The sequence below is a fragment of the Belonocnema kinseyi genome, chromosome 7, assembly GCF_010883055.1.
Source record: "Belonocnema kinseyi isolate 2016_QV_RU_SX_M_011 chromosome 7, B_treatae_v1, whole genome shotgun sequence".
Classification (NCBI taxonomy): domain Eukaryota; kingdom Metazoa; phylum Arthropoda; class Insecta; order Hymenoptera; family Cynipidae; genus Belonocnema; species Belonocnema kinseyi.
Window position 1 is genome coordinate 33478655 of NC_046663.1, and position 16274 is coordinate 33494928.

General features: G+C 32.2%; 1 protein-coding gene across 3 annotated transcripts in view; it reads left to right on the forward strand.

Moving 5' to 3' along the window:
* The window catches only part of LOC117176607 (GATA-binding factor 3-like), a 67331-nt gene extending 51302 nt beyond the window's left edge, over positions 1-16029 (forward strand). For all 3 annotated transcript variants that reach the window (XM_033366859.1, XM_033366861.1, XM_033366860.1), the window contains exons 6-8: positions 10552-10741; positions 10932-11134; positions 13502-16029. In XM_033366859.1, coding sequence (XP_033222750.1) covers positions 10552-10741; positions 10932-11134; positions 13502-13528 — 420 coding nt within the window. In that variant the 3' untranslated portion in view covers positions 13529-16029. The remainder of the gene's footprint in view (positions 1-10551; positions 10742-10931; positions 11135-13501) is intronic.
* Positions 16030-16274: the final 245 nt, after the last annotated feature.

Consider the following 16274-nt stretch of genomic DNA (forward strand, 5'->3'; position numbering starts at 1 on the left):
TATAAAAATAATCTATCTAATCAATTTTTTAAATTATTTTTTATCTATTTTTATAAATATGTTTGTAGGGTTTAAAAAATACTTTAGATTCTTCAAAAATTTGTGAACCCATTACATGCCCCTTTTAGCTTGTTAATAGGCTTAATTTCTTTATCGCTTGTTTTTACACTGCGTGATTTGGCAAAACACCGTTAACTGCAAAAAATTGAAAAATTAGTTTTTTAATATATCGTCTGAATTATGAAGAAAAGATATACCTGATGATTAAAATAATTTCTTCTATTAATCACTTGAAATAATTATTGCTAAATTTTGAGAAAATATTGTTAACTGAAAACTCTAGCATGTTGTGATTGGGGGAAAAGCCGTAATGACCGTTAAATGCAGGAGTTAATTATAAACCGGCGAAAACGTCACAGAAAACTTCGAGAAATTCCTTATTATTACTGAAAGTATGTCTTTTATATGATTAATGACGGTATTAAAGTACAAAACTTATACTGTTGAAAAATGCAATAGGTAAAAAAATGATGTTTTTAAATATTTTTAGTTGTTTGAAGTAGAAATAATAAAATAATTTAAAATCTTTAAAAGTAGTTAATAAAATTGTAACAATTTATTAGAGCTTAAAAATGTATTTAATTTATAATTTTAAATTTGAATTTATGTGGGACATAGTATAATTTGTTTCAGAATGAATTAAAAAAAATTACATTTAGTATGTAATTTGATATGAATCAATTCCGGTAAAAACAAAGAATTTCGTTATACTCAATATTCATAAAATTTTAAAATATTTATAACATTCTTATCCATATATTCCGTAAAAAAAACTATTGATTTCCTTTAAAGCTTTTTTTAAAGATCGGATCGAAAAACAAAAGCTTTATTGATAAAATAGTATGAATAATAATAACAATAATAATCAATTGTCATTTTAAATATTGAACTGATAAAATTATATTACAAATTGCATTCCTGTTCAAGAATTTTTAATTTTAACTCTTCAAAATCATAAACATTTTATTTATTGATCTCTAAAGTTCAAGATTTCTAATCTTAAACATTTTGGACAACAAATTATAACATTTTTATTTTTAACAATTGAAAATTCGGCATTTTTAATGATTTGCATATTAAATTTTATGAATTTCAAAGATTTAAAAATTTAAAAACCTGTATTTTGATTTCCAAAATCATCACAATTTGAGAATTTTTATTTATACGTTTTTCAAAATTAAAGAGTTTTCAATTGTAGACCGTCAAAATTAACGAGTTTTTAAATCGCAAATACTTAAAATTCAAGAATTTTGTTGTTAAAAATCTTCAAAATTGAACTGCATTAAAAATTACATAAATTTAAAATATAAATAAATCTTTAAATTTAATAAATTGCAATTTTAAATTTTCAAACTTGCAGAACTATGAGGTACGAATCTTTTAGAATTGAAAGCATTTAAACTTCGAATCTTTAAGATTCAATATTTTCAAATGTAAATCTTCAAAATTGTAAAACTTTTGGAATGCTTAATTTTTGAAATTCAAGCATTTTTATTCTAATTTTATTAATTTAGAATTAAAATTTTTTTGGAGTTTTAAGTTTTAGAATTAAAAATGCTATCATTTGAATGATTTACATTTCAAATTTCATCAATTTGGAAGCTTCATTAGTGAAAACTCTTGCCTTTTGATCTTTAATCAGCACAACTCAAAAAAATTGATTTATACATATTTCAAAACTAAAAAGCTTTCGATTATAAATTTTCAAAATTGAAGAATTTTGTAGCGCAAATCATTAAAATTGAAGAATTTTCCATTGTAAGTCTTTAAAACTGAAATAGTTCAAAAAAATGTTCAACAATACATACCTTTAAAGTGTGATTCTTGAAATTTGAATACTTTGTAATGGCAAATTTTTAAGGTTGAATAATTTTCAATTGTAACTCTTCAGTATTGCAAAACCAAAGTTTTGAAAACCAAAATTGAAGAGTAATAATTTAAAAAATTAAAAATCCAGAAATTATTAATAATAATATTAATAATATATAATATTTCACAACAAGTATAATTTTATAATTGAATAATATTTTGTAATAAATCCAATTATTCCATTTTTTGCAGAAATGTGAAGATCGTGTAAAAATTACTCAATAACAATTTTAAAAAGTTTAGAAAATGAATTAGAATCCGCGATACACAGGAATAAAGATTCGAAAATTTTTTTTCAATTTTCTCGCAAAATCACGGCAGTGTGTACCTAGAAAAATCTAAGTCCGACTTTACGATACTGTTAGGCATTCAATCATAGTATACAAATTACTATAGTAAAATCCCCTCTACCAAAGATTGGAGATTTGTCTCCAGTAGCTTTGATCTTTTCCGAAAATGATGCCACCTTGTAAATCACTCCTCGTGCGACTGGAGACTTTAAATCCTTTAATTTTCAAGAATGCAGATGTCTTCCTGAAAGGCCCGCGATGTCAGGTCGTAAAGCCCAAGAATAATGTCTGCGACTGTTTTACGGTCTGGAATAAAATCTCTGATGAAAATAAAAACATTTAGGACAGATTCTAAATTCTAAATTATATCTAGTAAAGAAATCATCCAGTCGATAAATCACTGGAGGATCCTTATTTATATAGCAGGTGCAGAATTGTACTTTTTCCATTTTTTTCTTCTATTTCATCGCTAATTTACTGGTTCCAGTATGAATAAAATGGAAGCGTTTGAAATTGTACTTTTTAAAATATGAGATACTAAGCGAAACGAGAAGGCTTTTAAATTTTAGAGGCTAATAATTGAATCTAAGGGGGCAAAACGATTAGGAAGATCGAGACGAATTTAAGGGGGTTAAGTTGGATCAGGTGATTTAATTACAGAAATAATAAAAAATGACGGGAAGTCGTTGGCAAATAACGATGTTGTCAATCAAGCGGTGAGTTGGCGCAGGCGGTACATTATCTTCCCATAAGAATTCCATTGTCGTCGCGCGATGTCGTGTTCGATTGTTAGTCAAAAGAGATAGAAGGTCGATAATTTACCGATCGTTCGACCTGTGGAGTCGCAATCTCCCAAGAATCAAATTCAGGTCCTAACTAACTTAAAAATCAATAAAATTATTGTTTTAAAGTTCAGCTAATTTGTTAAAAATTCAGTTTTTTGGCTGAAGATTGATCTATTTTTTTAACTCTATTTTTCCTTTCACAGGAACCAAACTATGATAGAGAATCAAAACTTACATATATTTGGTTATTACAAAATATAAAGGAAATAAATAAATAATTAAAATATTAAAAACAGTTGAATTACAAAAAAAATGAATTTTTAACAAAAAAATTAAAGAGTTGAATCATCAATCAGACAATTCTATTTAAAAAAAAACGAATATGAGCACAGACCAATTTTTAAACTCAAAATACAACTTTTCAACAAGAATCGAATTTTCAAACAAGAGAAACTATCCAGTCCAGGCGGAAAAAAATTCCAACCAAATTGTCACATTTATAACCCTAAAGGTGAATTTTCTCCAGAACAGTCGAATTTTCAATCAAAAACTAAATTTTTTATCAAATAGATAAATTCTCAACTATAAGTAATCAATATTTAACCAAATAATTTAATTTTAAACTAAAAGGATTCGTTTACTACTAAAAACGTTTTTTTTCACAGAAAATTAATTAAGATAATTTTGTAACGATGTAATTAAGTTTTCAACTAAAAACGATTAATGTTTCAACAGAAAACGAAATAGTTAAATTTTCAGTTTAAAAATTGTTTTTTATCAAAGAAAGGAATTCTTAGTAAAATATTTCAATTTTCAACCAATAAAATGTACTTTTAACTTTATTGTTTAAACATAGAAATATTCTGTTGAAAATTCCTTTATTTGTTCAAAATAGATTTTTAAACTGAAAATTTAACCATTAAAATAAATTTTTCACAAAGGGATGAATCTTCAAGTAAAAGAATCATTTTTTACCAAAGTAATTGAATCTTCAACTAACGGCGATCTATTTTTGATTAAAAAAAAAAACAATTTCCAACAAACAATTATGAATTATTAATGAAAAATGTAATCATTGAATTTTTAACTAAAATCGATCATTTTTCATTAAAACATAAAATAGCTAAATCTTCAGTTAAGCAAATTCATTTTTAACTAAAGATAAAACATATTTTCAACAAAATAGTTAAATTTCCAACAGAAGAGATGAATCTCTCACCAAAAAATGAATTTTTAAAAAAGCAATTCAACTTCGAATCAATTTGTTTAATTTTCAACCAAAAATGATGAATTCTACATGAAAACTGTAATAATTACATTTTTTACTAAAAGCGATCCACTTTTATCAAAAAATAAATTGGCTGAATTTTTAGTTAGGAAAATTAATTTTTAACTAATAATTAAACAAATTTTCAATAATATAATTACATTTTCATTCTAAAAGATCAATCTTCAATCCAAAAATGAATTTTCAACAAAGAAGTTTAACTTTGAACCTAGTACTTGAACTTTCAACTAAAAACAATAACTGTTTCAACAAAAAATGAAACAGTTAAATTTTCAGTTGAAAATTTTATTTAAAACAAGGAATGCTTAAAAAATATTTCAATATTAAAACAATAACATTTTTTACTAAAAACGATCAATTTTCAAAAAAAACTAAATTTTCAGATAAGAAAATTAATTTTCAACTAAAAATTGAACAAATTTTCGATAAAATAATTATATTTTCATAATAGAGATGAATCTTCAACCAAAAAATTAATTTTGTACAAAGCAGTTCAACTTTGAATCAAGTAGTTTAATTTTAAACAAAAAATGATAAATTCTAAATGAAAAATGTAATAATTGAATTTCTTACTGAAAATGATCAATTTTCCTTAATAAATAAAATAGCTACATTTTCAGCTGAGAACATTATTTTTTAACTCTCAATTAAACAAAAATTTTCAATAAAATAATTACATTTTCATCCAAAGAGATGAATCTTCAACCAAAAAATATGACTTTCCAAGCAAATAACTAAATTTTGAATTATTTAGTTAACACTAAAAAAACAAAGAAAAATGGGAAAAAGAAAATGTTTCTTCAAAAGGGGGGGGAGGGGGAGGAATTCTCAAAAAAAAGAAGAAATAGGGATAAGAATGTGAATGCTACTTATAATTATGAAATACAATTTCTGAATAGTTTTCGATGTAAATTATTTTTATTAAGATACAAAACCTTTTTTTTTTGTGTGAGAGGGATCAAGGTTTCTGGTTGAAATGTCAGAGCAATCATGCAAAAACTAAAATGAAAATTGACTTCGTGTAAGACTAGAAGGAGCCAACTGACGGATGAAGATCATTTCATGCGATATCTTGATAAGAAGTTAATTTTGACGACCGTGAGAAATAAGATTAGCGATTTATAAAAAAAATACCTTTTGCAAATTCCCACAATATTTTTTATAACGGATTTTATGATTGTTAAGCTATTAAATCTGGGATTGGGAGATACTTTTTCGAAAGTTTTAAGTCCTAAAAGGCTAATTTTTTCATATTCAAAATTCGATAGAGCTTTTTTTTCTTGTTGCATGACTGACCGTAACTAATAATTCCGGTGGAATCTGCTGCATATAAGAGAGAATTACTTGGAGAAAGAGTTCGGACAAACGTCCGGCTCAGACTGTAATATGTCGGCTTAATGTCAACGAGACGAGTTGTCTATTCGAGATTCACTGTAACATTATTGAAAAAAAAAAATGTGAAAAGATATATATTTCTTCCCCACACTATTACGTACCAAATCCCTAAGAATACAAATCTAAACGTATTAAATCATCAGAAAAATAGTTTAACAGAAAAATAGTTTAACAGTTGTGAAAATTCCCTAAAAAGTTCGGTAGATTTCAAAGGTATTTTGGGAATTTTCCCGAGCATAGTTTCCGGAAATAGTGATTTCCAAAATTTCCAGTTTTATCGGAAAATAAATTCTCCGACCCAAAATAGGAAATTTCATCCACCAAATTAGTGGGAAGATTCCCGAATTTTTTCAGTGTATTGTAGATCGATATCCAAGTGATATAACCGCCGGGGTTTCGGGGTCGAAGCATTTTGGGCTTGAGATCGTTTTTAGTGAGACGAAGACGAAGCACACCCAGAGGATGATTCTTTGGGATATCTTGGTGGAACAGAGGCACCCTGTCCACGCCGATATGATCTCAATCGTGTGCCGGGGTAACCGGTAAATATAGCGCTACCGGGAACCGTATATATCCATGCTCCGATTGGCCGATAAGCCGCATATTTTTAGGACTTTCTGCACTTGAGGGATCTCACTCTGAAATCTCGTCGTGAGTCTTCATGCCTCTCTTCTTCCACCAAAAAGTTCATACGATATCAAACATAAATACATGCGCCAACCGTTCAGATCAAATTACCAAAATTATTGGTTCCGGAGATAAATGACCCTACCGGTGCAATTATTATCCATTATTTATTTGAAATGATTAATTTCATTTAGAAATACGCGTAGTTCTTGGTTAGCAACAAATAATTAAGGCCTCTATAATTCAAGAGCTTGGCTTGAGTCATAGATGAAAAATTGATTAAAGGTTGAGAGGGGGTCTAATCCCGAAAGGAAGTTGTAAAACCGCATTACGTAGAAGAGACATTAAAGGCGCCCTTTGATTAGTATTCTTCTCTCGGAGATATTCAACTCGCGCCTACTGTAGAACGTCATCGAATTCTCAGATACGAGTCTTTAAATTCTGAAAAATCCATGGTATGAAATGCTTGCCGTTGATTTCAAGAATTTAAAAAAAAATTTGCTAAATAATTTAAATTGTTCCTAAAAAGTCAAAAAGAAAATCTATTGACTATCAGCTGTTCTGATTGAGAGCGGCCATGATTGCAGTCACGTGGTCTCTCACCAGAGGGCTCTAGTTGTCATAAATTTAATTTTAAATCCTAAATTATTGACAAAAAATGATTGAGGAACTCTGGTATTTCACTTTATTGATTCAATTATAAAGAATTGGACAAGAGGAGCATCTGATAGGAGAATTCGAGCGAACGTGGGTATGTAAAATGCCATTTCTGCGATTCGATCTTTCATTCGTTGACCCCTGTAGACTACGTAAACTTATTTCGTATGCAAGATACGTGCGGTTGCATCGTGTGTGACCACATCAATCCGCATTCAAAAACTCCTCCGGTCTCTGGGTATCTCTTTTTCTCTGATTCTCAGAGGGCTCTCGCATTCTCTCTTCTCTTTTGTTTGCACCTCGCACTTTCGGACACCCGCAGACTTAAGCAATGGTTCCTATTAAAGCCGCCTTATTGTATTCAAATCGGTCCCAGCAGCGTCCATCTCGCGGAAACCGAACCTTCCCTCATTAGAGTCTCTATTATTGCTCCCATTGTCCCGAGAATCCTTTTCGAATTTTGATTTTTAACTGATTTAATTTTCTGCATTGGTCCAGATATGGGAATTCTGTCCGATGGGAATTAGGAGTCCAAAAGTTATTAAAATAGTAAACCTGATTTTGTTTGTGATAGTTTTTTTGTTTGAGAGAAATTGTGCAATGTAACTCTGTATGAGTAAGCTTCCGAGTGTGAGGCGAAATTGTACTTAGTAAGAAATTTTTTTATTAACCTTTCCTGAAGCGCAGACCCTTTCAAGACCCTTTTGTTTGAGGAGACCGCCCGCCACTAATTTGACAAATTCGGCCAATTGCATAATTCCGAAAAGAGTCGTTGACCGTCTGGACTCGAATGCGGATCAAGAGAAGAAGAATAAACGAGGGCTTCGAGACAAACATAAATACAAGTCAAGTAGTCCAGAAATTTCAATAAGGCTTCAAATTCTTTCTTGCTTTTTTTCATTACATCCGGAGGCAGTGATGGACTAACTTCTGAACCTTTGGAACCAGAAATATAATCATTGACTTTTAAACCAAGAAAAATGAACTTTCATCCAAAAAAGTTGGATTTTCTCAATGGGGAATTGGAAGAGTGATAGGAGATAAATGTAAATTTACGATCGCGGATGAGAACGAAAAAGGAAGAGTATGCGGAAGAGTATAGGAAAGGACGAAGAATTAAGGAGGCATCCTCCTGAAGAGACTCCTCCTCATAATACCGAGAATCTTTTCTCGCGAGTTGGCAGTTGCGTCACGTCGCGGCGACTACAAAGCCCCGCCAGCTCCCCGTTTGCAACACAATACTTGCATACCTACTTATTTCGTACTTAAGTATTGTATGAGGCACTCATTTGCTCGCACGGGTCAAAAACTCTCCTTGCCTTCTCACTCGACACTGGTTGCTTGATATCAACCGGCCTCATCCCTTTTTTATTGATTAGGTGACTAAAATTAAAGCTTCTCCTTCAGCTATCGTGGATTGATATTGATCGAAGATGGAAAACAAGTGGTTGGGAGAATCAGGATGAGTCTTTCAAGATCCGGGGAATGGGACCCAGAAGAAAAATGATCCAAGGACAAGTGGTGCAGGAATTATTGTTGAAACAATGCGCTGACGCAACTTCGTGTAAGTTGCCTAGAACCGACGCTGCTGAGCAATAACGCCAAAGACGTTACTTACTCGGATGGTAGACGCGGTTCAACTTGTGTCGAGGGAGCGTATATGCATGCATTCGCGGTCGTCCATAAATCGTTCGCATAATCGATGGCACGTTGTTTCACTCTCATCTCGACATAGTCGGGAGAATCGTGCTTGATGGAATATGAGCTCAGATCGAAGTGATTGTTTTTTCACCGGATGCTCGTTACATCGATTAACATTTTTAATTGGGACGCGCAATCCACTTTGTAATCAGGGTCAATGGTACTGCAAACTGGACGCAACACAAAGCACAAAGCACAAATGAACTTTTATGACAATAGAAACAATCAGCAATCTACAATCGAATACTGGAATCTAAGATTCAATTGATTTGGTTTATTTTATTGTTGGAAAGATTTTCATTTGTTGGAGTAAATGTAAGCTCAGGAGTCAGTTAAACAACAGTAATTGAAGAGTATGAGAACTCTTATTGGATAATTTGGATGATACGACCCTATGGTAATACATCTAAGGTTTTCCTAGTGGGAGAAAAAAATGAGAATGATGTAGAGACGCCTGTGGGACATGCTTAAGACGTTTTTCGGAACATGTCTTTTGGACATCCTAGGGCTGCTCTTAAGACGTCCTATGTAAGTAAGAAAGATGTCCCGAGAATAGCACGTTTTAGGAGCGTCCCAAGAATCCCAAGGGATTTTCATGGGTTTGTGTTTACTAGGTTCCACCGATGCTAGATGTCCAATCCAATAATAATTCTAGGTTGAGGATTAATTTTTGAGCAACTAATGTCATTGAAATTAACAGAGGTGTTAATTATCCTTTGTTCCAACCATGAGGGAGGTGTGACCGTTTAAATCTAGTTTTTCAGGTGGAAGCGGGTGGTGAATAGTTGTAGATAGTGGGCAAGACTAATAGCTATTCATCCTATTCCCGTGATTACTATATGTTTCTCTAGTTCATTACCGCGCGAGAGAACAGGGCGCTAATTGCAATCGTTTCAGCACGTTTCAGCAAAGCGGATAAGAGCGTAGACTCGCGCGAGTGTGTATAACCAGACAACGCAATTAAGAAATCCCTCAGATTCTCGGTAGTCTGTGCACTTCTGCAGTTGCGAGCGTGCAATTATAATTAACGAATCGACAGCCCTCGCTCAATTCGAGAACTGCATCATACTCAAGACGTCATGCACACTATAATATTTCACAATCCACACCCGACTCGTAGTCTTAAAATCCTACATGCAAATCTCAAGAATAATTCTCTAATCAAATTTAAAATTCAGGAGACAAAATTGCTTCTGGTATTTGCGTGCTAATTAGTAAAGCTTTTGGATTAGATATACAGAATTAGGTCAAACAGGAAAGATTTTAAAAAAAGAGTCAGTTTCTGATCAGGCGATCATTGAAACATGATGAATGGGGCTGTCTTAATGAATGAGAATTTGAATTTCTCGCCGAAAGTGGGAGATCAAGGCGGCCGCCTTCGAAATTCGAAGTTGGCGCGAGCGATCATCAGATCGTCTTAATTGCCAGAGCTCTCGGGCTGATTTTCAAGAATGCGACGGGACGTTAACCCTTAACCACCATATCCAGATGATCCGACCGATAAGTTCCTGCCCGCTGTCTCGCGTGCTTATTTATAAAACCAAGACGTCGTTTTGCGCTCGACCTTTCGAGTTTTTGTCTCTGATAGCATTAGCGATTACTTCTAAGCTTAAGCGAAAAGGGAACCTCGATTCTTGAATCTTCTCAAAATCCTTAAAGCAGTAAGGGAATGAAAAGATGCTGAGAAATGTTTGAATTGATGATTTCTTAATTGATGAGCATCTAGTATACTTGAGTAGAATTTAAAAATTTGTATTATTGAGGACCAGAATGACGTAACCGGTTCTTTGATCCCGGACCATATTTGGTCAGATAAGTTAGGATAGATTAGTCGTATTGTTAAGGTAACTTAACGAATTGTTGTCTACGATTGTTGCAGGTTAATCGACCACTGACGATGAAAAAGGAAGGGATTCAGACGAGAAACAGGAAGTTGTCTTCGAAAAGCAAAAAGAAGAAGGCTGGAGGCTGTTTGGGTCTAGGTGGAGTCATGGGTGACATGATCAAGGCGAGTGGACATCTTGACCTGGATAACAAACCTTTCCATTCAGGATTTGGTTCCCCAATGGGTAAGTTTGATTCCTTATTGAATAAACTATAACAAAATAAAGTTAAATTTGCTGAAAAGATTGAAAAAAGTTTATTATGTAGTTAAAACGTGAAACCTTCATTGAATATTTGGTCGGCAGCAGCGCGTATTGTGAATTTGCAATTAAAATTCAGGAATTGGTTAATGGGAATGAAATTTTCTGATTTTAGGCTCCTCGCAACACCATCATGGGATGCATCCGTCGATGCAACATTACATGTACCACCCGGGAGTCGGTATTCCAGGAGGTCTCCATCAAGGATTTGCACCGCCGGCGCCACCTTCCATCCATCCGCACTCGCATTCGCATTCCCATTCTCATCACATGACGAGTCTTCAGGGTCTTCAATTAGCCGCCACGACGAACGCAATGGTGAGTTATTATTTTAATTTTCAGTCAGAATTTTTCCAAAAATGTTTGTCTAATTTTTAATTTGTTATTTTAAAAAAAAATTGGATTCAGTTACATTTCAAAGTTTTAAACTAGGGATTTATTTTTTATTTTGTAATATTACATTGAAACAATAATATTACAAGCGTAAAGAATCTCTTGAAATATTTAAAAATATTCTTGCAATCATCAAAATCTCTTAAAATGTCTTAGAATCCTTTCAGATCTACGAAATTGTATGAGATCCTTAATTTGTGGAAAGACATTGCTATCTTTAGAAATCCTTTACAAAACTTTAAAACACCTTAAAATCCTTTTAAATCTTTTGAAATTTATTGAAATCTCTTCGGATTTTCAAAACCTTATGAGATCCCGTAAAATTTGTGAAAAGACTTCGGTATATTTTGAAATCCCTTAAAATCCTTTAAATTACCATGACTTTTTTTGAAATATTCCGAAATCTCTTGAAATCCCTTAAAATCCTTCGAAATGCTGTGACACCTTTTAAAATATTTCGAAATTCCTTAAAATCCTTAAAAATTCTCACAAATTGTTCTTAATTTTTTGAAATCCTTTTAAGAATCCCTAAAGTTCCTTAAAATGCTGTAAATTTCCTGAAAAATTTTAGAAACTTTCTGAAATTGTACTATAGATAATTGCTTTGAATTCCTGGAAAATTATTAAACTTGTGATACCTCTCGTAAACCTTTGAACTCGTTTTAATTAACTTAAATTATTTTCAATCCCTTAAAATCTTCAAATCCTGCAGATCGCTTGAAATCTTCAACATCCTATAAAAATTCCTTATAATCCATTAAAATCTATCGAAATGCCTTAAAAAAATATTTGAAATTCTTTGACATTGTTTGAAATCTCCTTTTAAAAAAACCACGAACTTTACATGGACCCCGATACAAGAGTCCTTTAGGTACCGGTTAGATCAGGCGGTAGTGTTTCGATTTTGTAACCGACCAGTCTGAGCTCGATTTTTCTGACTGCATTTTTTTCAATTTTTTGTTTTCAATCAACCCAAAATATTCATTTTTCATAATTTTTGTGATGCAAAAAATTGGATTTTTCAATCTTTAACATGTTTGCCCCCCAAAAAATTTCTTTTTTGTGATAGAATAAAATCCTTAATATTTCTTAGTCTTTTTACAATTTCTTTAAATTGGTTAAAACCTTTTGAAATTTCTTGGAAATATTTTGAACTCTCGTTTTAGAAAAATCCACGTATGTAACATGGACCGCGATGCAAGAGTATTTTAAGTCTCGGTTAGATCGGGCAGTAGCATTTAGAATTTGTTACCAACAAGTCCGGGCTCGATTGCTAATGCTTGCATTTTTTTAATTTTCTCGCAATCAAGCTAGAGCATTAATTTTTAATAAATTTTTTATATACAAAATGGGATTTTTCAATGTCTAACACTTTTACCGCAAGAGATGGTTTTTAAAAAATGGAATATAATCATTTAAAACCCATATAAATGCGTTAAACTTTTTTTAAATACGATAAAATCCTTATAGATCCGCAAAATATTTGTAATTCATTGAAATCCTTTGAAACCTTGTTTTAAAAAAAGTTCCACGCACGTTCCATGGACACTGATGCAAGAGTCTCTTAAGTCACGGTTAGATCAGGCGGTAGCATTTCGAGTGCTTACCGAAAAGTCTGGCCTCGATTCTTGCTGCCTAAATTTTTTTTTTAAATTGAGCCAAAGCATTCATTTTTATTATTTTTTCTGATATAAAAAATCGTATTTTTCAATCTTCTTTCACCCCAAGAAAATTTTGTTTGAATAGAAAATTCTTATTTATATCTTCATTTAAATAACATTTTATTTGCATATGAAATAAAGATAGAATAATATAAGACATGTTTTATTATTGTTATATTGATACTGTTAAATTAGTTTACTGGGTGGTGTTTTTAAACTAAAATTTTTGTAAGTAATTAGTATATTTGAAGGATGCCTCGGCCTTGAAATTTTGGCTTTGGATGAAAAAAAATTGTCAAGGGTGAGAAAAAATGTTGCCACGTATAAAAAAATTAAGAATATTTCGGCTTAATACAAATAAATTTAATAAAAAACGAAAAACACAGGTGGCTGGAACTGAGACCAGACTCTCCGGCTACAGACTTGGAGCGCTACCGCCTGATCTAACCGGGAGTTTAAAATCCCTCCCATCGCGGTCCATATAAAATGTTTTTTTTTTAATAAAAAAAACTGTATTTTAAAAAATTGTACTTGGTTCAAAAAATTGTATGTATTAAAAAAAGGTGTTTAATTGAATTATAAAATATAATGATGACACCTCGTGAAAATGGAATTTTTTTAAATTTTTCAGAGCGGTTGGCGATCAGAGTATACATGAATGGAGATCGTCGATTAGCAGCAAAATGAGACCAGGACGCAGCCCACCCCTCTGTTAAAAGAACCTCTTTTCCTCTAATTTGAGAAAGGGATTAACTGCAGATATACATCTATATAAAAATAAAAAATATATATGTACTAGTACGAGATGAAGGGAGTTTCCTGTAAATATGTAAAGTATATTAATATTTAGGGCCATTGCGCCCCGGCCCCAAGTACAAACGAAGTCAGCTATACTTGTATCGATTCTTATATTCTGTAAATATCGTGGTATATATATCTATATATATATATATATTATAATAATAATATTAATTATTATTATATAATAAAATAAATTCGCGTCGTGCGAAGTTGATAGTCGCGTGCGTGAATATGTTGAGAATCCGGTCGTCTTGCTCTTCACTTGCTTCCTTTCTCGAAAGGGATTTTCATCCCCTAAATTAGGAAAAAAAATAATTCCTCGGGAAAAATGTTATTGCATTTCCCGGGACTTAATTTATCAGTTACAGAAAAAATTGTCGCGTAAAATATCTTAAAAAAATATAAAAAGAAAAATTGATTCAGGGTTCTTTGAATTTTTTTCGAGAGGGGAAGGGAGTTTTTTTTAGAGATTTTCGATTAGGGTATGAAGCCCTGCGATTAGGTTGATCGACTTCCGAGATTCTCGAGTCTAAACGAGAAGCTTATTTAATCGAAGGTATCGTGCAATTTAAGGTAATAAAAAAATTTTCCAAGGTGTGCCCGATCGGACACATCATTTGCAATTCCAAACAATTTTAAACTGAAATTAAATATTTTAAAAATTTGTATATCACTCCCACTGAATTATTTATGACTGATTTAGGTAAGAGGCTGTGTAGAAAAATGGACTTTTAAGTTTCATGGACAATTTTAAAAGTCAAAAATAATCAAAGAGTCAAAGCGAAATTTTTTAGAGATTTTAAAGAATTGTCCGATCGCGCCGCCGTTGTTTCGTGTGTTGTACTGGTTAGTGATAAAAGATATTAATTATAAATTATATCGATTCCCAGCGCGCGCCATTTAAGTCCCAACCCGAAAATTCTCTTCCTGGAAAACTGGTAAGAATTTTATAAATATTTATGACCTCAATTTTCGAGATTGAAAAATTGACAAAAATTTTTGAAAAAGTTAGGAGAATTTTTCCGAACTGGGGATAGCTGGGAGGACGTAGCTCAAATAACGAGACGTATGGATAAATTAATGAACAAAAAAATATAGTCAAAGGCACAACCCGAGAGGCGCGCGGAGTGTAAATTTTGTATCTTCGAGATTGTGTATCGTGTTATTGATAATTGTAACAGTTATATTATCGACTGTGCATAAAGCTACTATAGTGTTTAATCACGTAATGTTTTACATAGATAGTCAAAAGTATTAAGACGAGAGAATATATCGATAAATACGTCATTGAATATTTTAGGTTCAATAGCCAAAAATGGCCATTGAACAAAGAAATTTATTTTTTTAAATTAATATTACAGAAAACTTGTTTTTGTTTCAAGGAGATTAATCATCCTTATGCAGTTTAATAAACAGGAAACAGATCAGAGCCATTGTAAAGTTAGCTGAAGGACGCAGCTCGGCTCTCACGTGCGGAGAACCCCGGCTAGAGAATCAAAAAACTTGCGCGCGCACGTTGTTCTGGAGTGGGGACGCCTGGCAACGCGTAGCAACATGGCACGCTCGGCGTGCGCGCGCACGCTTAGCCACTAATCTTACCGGGGTTCTCCACTCGTGAGAGCCGAGCTGCATTCCTCAGATAACTTCACAGCGACTCTCATCCGCTTGTTATTAGTAAGTTAAAAATTTTGTTGGAATCTCGAATAACGATACACTTTAGAAGATGTTTGTTAAATTTTATGAATTTTTATTAATTTCATTTATAGATGGCCATTTTTGACTATTGAGTCTAAGTGATATTAACAACACTGTAAGCTCTCCCCTGCGTTGAGTACCGCATTGTGATTTTTCGATTTCTAGAGGTTAACTCATTCTAGTGTAATTATCATGGATTTTACAGCTCGTGGGATTTTATGCCTCGTCTGTTGCACTTGGTTGCGATTTTCTAAAAGACTGATAAACAAAAAAGTGAAAGTAAGAAGCGGGTATTTTTGAAAATCGCAAAATTCGAGTGCATGTAGGTGTTTTTTGACGTGAAGTCCGCGCCCGCATACATACGTGAAAAAGAATGGTATCTATAATAGTATTATTAGGGAGTAGCGCGTAGAGTCTGTACGGTATTGTTTTTTTCATGACGAGCGTTTGAAAAAAATAAATAAAACGGAAAAAAGCGATAATTTCGCCGCGATCACACGCAATTGCTACACAGTCTGCTACACACACGCATCATGTACACTGGCAGCGAGGGTCAGGCGTTTAAAGTCGCGCGGAGGCATAAATGGTGTAAAAATGAATGTAAGATATTATTGTAAAAAAGGTTTTAACTTAAAATAAATTAAATGATAAATCATACCATAATCTCGAACTTGTTTATTTATTGTGTACCCTTCTTTTAGAATTATTTTAAGGTTTTGAATTCTTCTCAATTTCTTTAAATTTACATTAAGTCTCTTCGAATTCTTTTGAATTCCTTAGGTTCTTAAAGTTCTTGTCTTTAAAAATGATTCTATATATTATTTAAATTATCTTTAATTCTACTGGAATTTCATATTAAATACTTTCCAAATCACATCGATTTTATCTAAATTCTATTTAATTCCTTT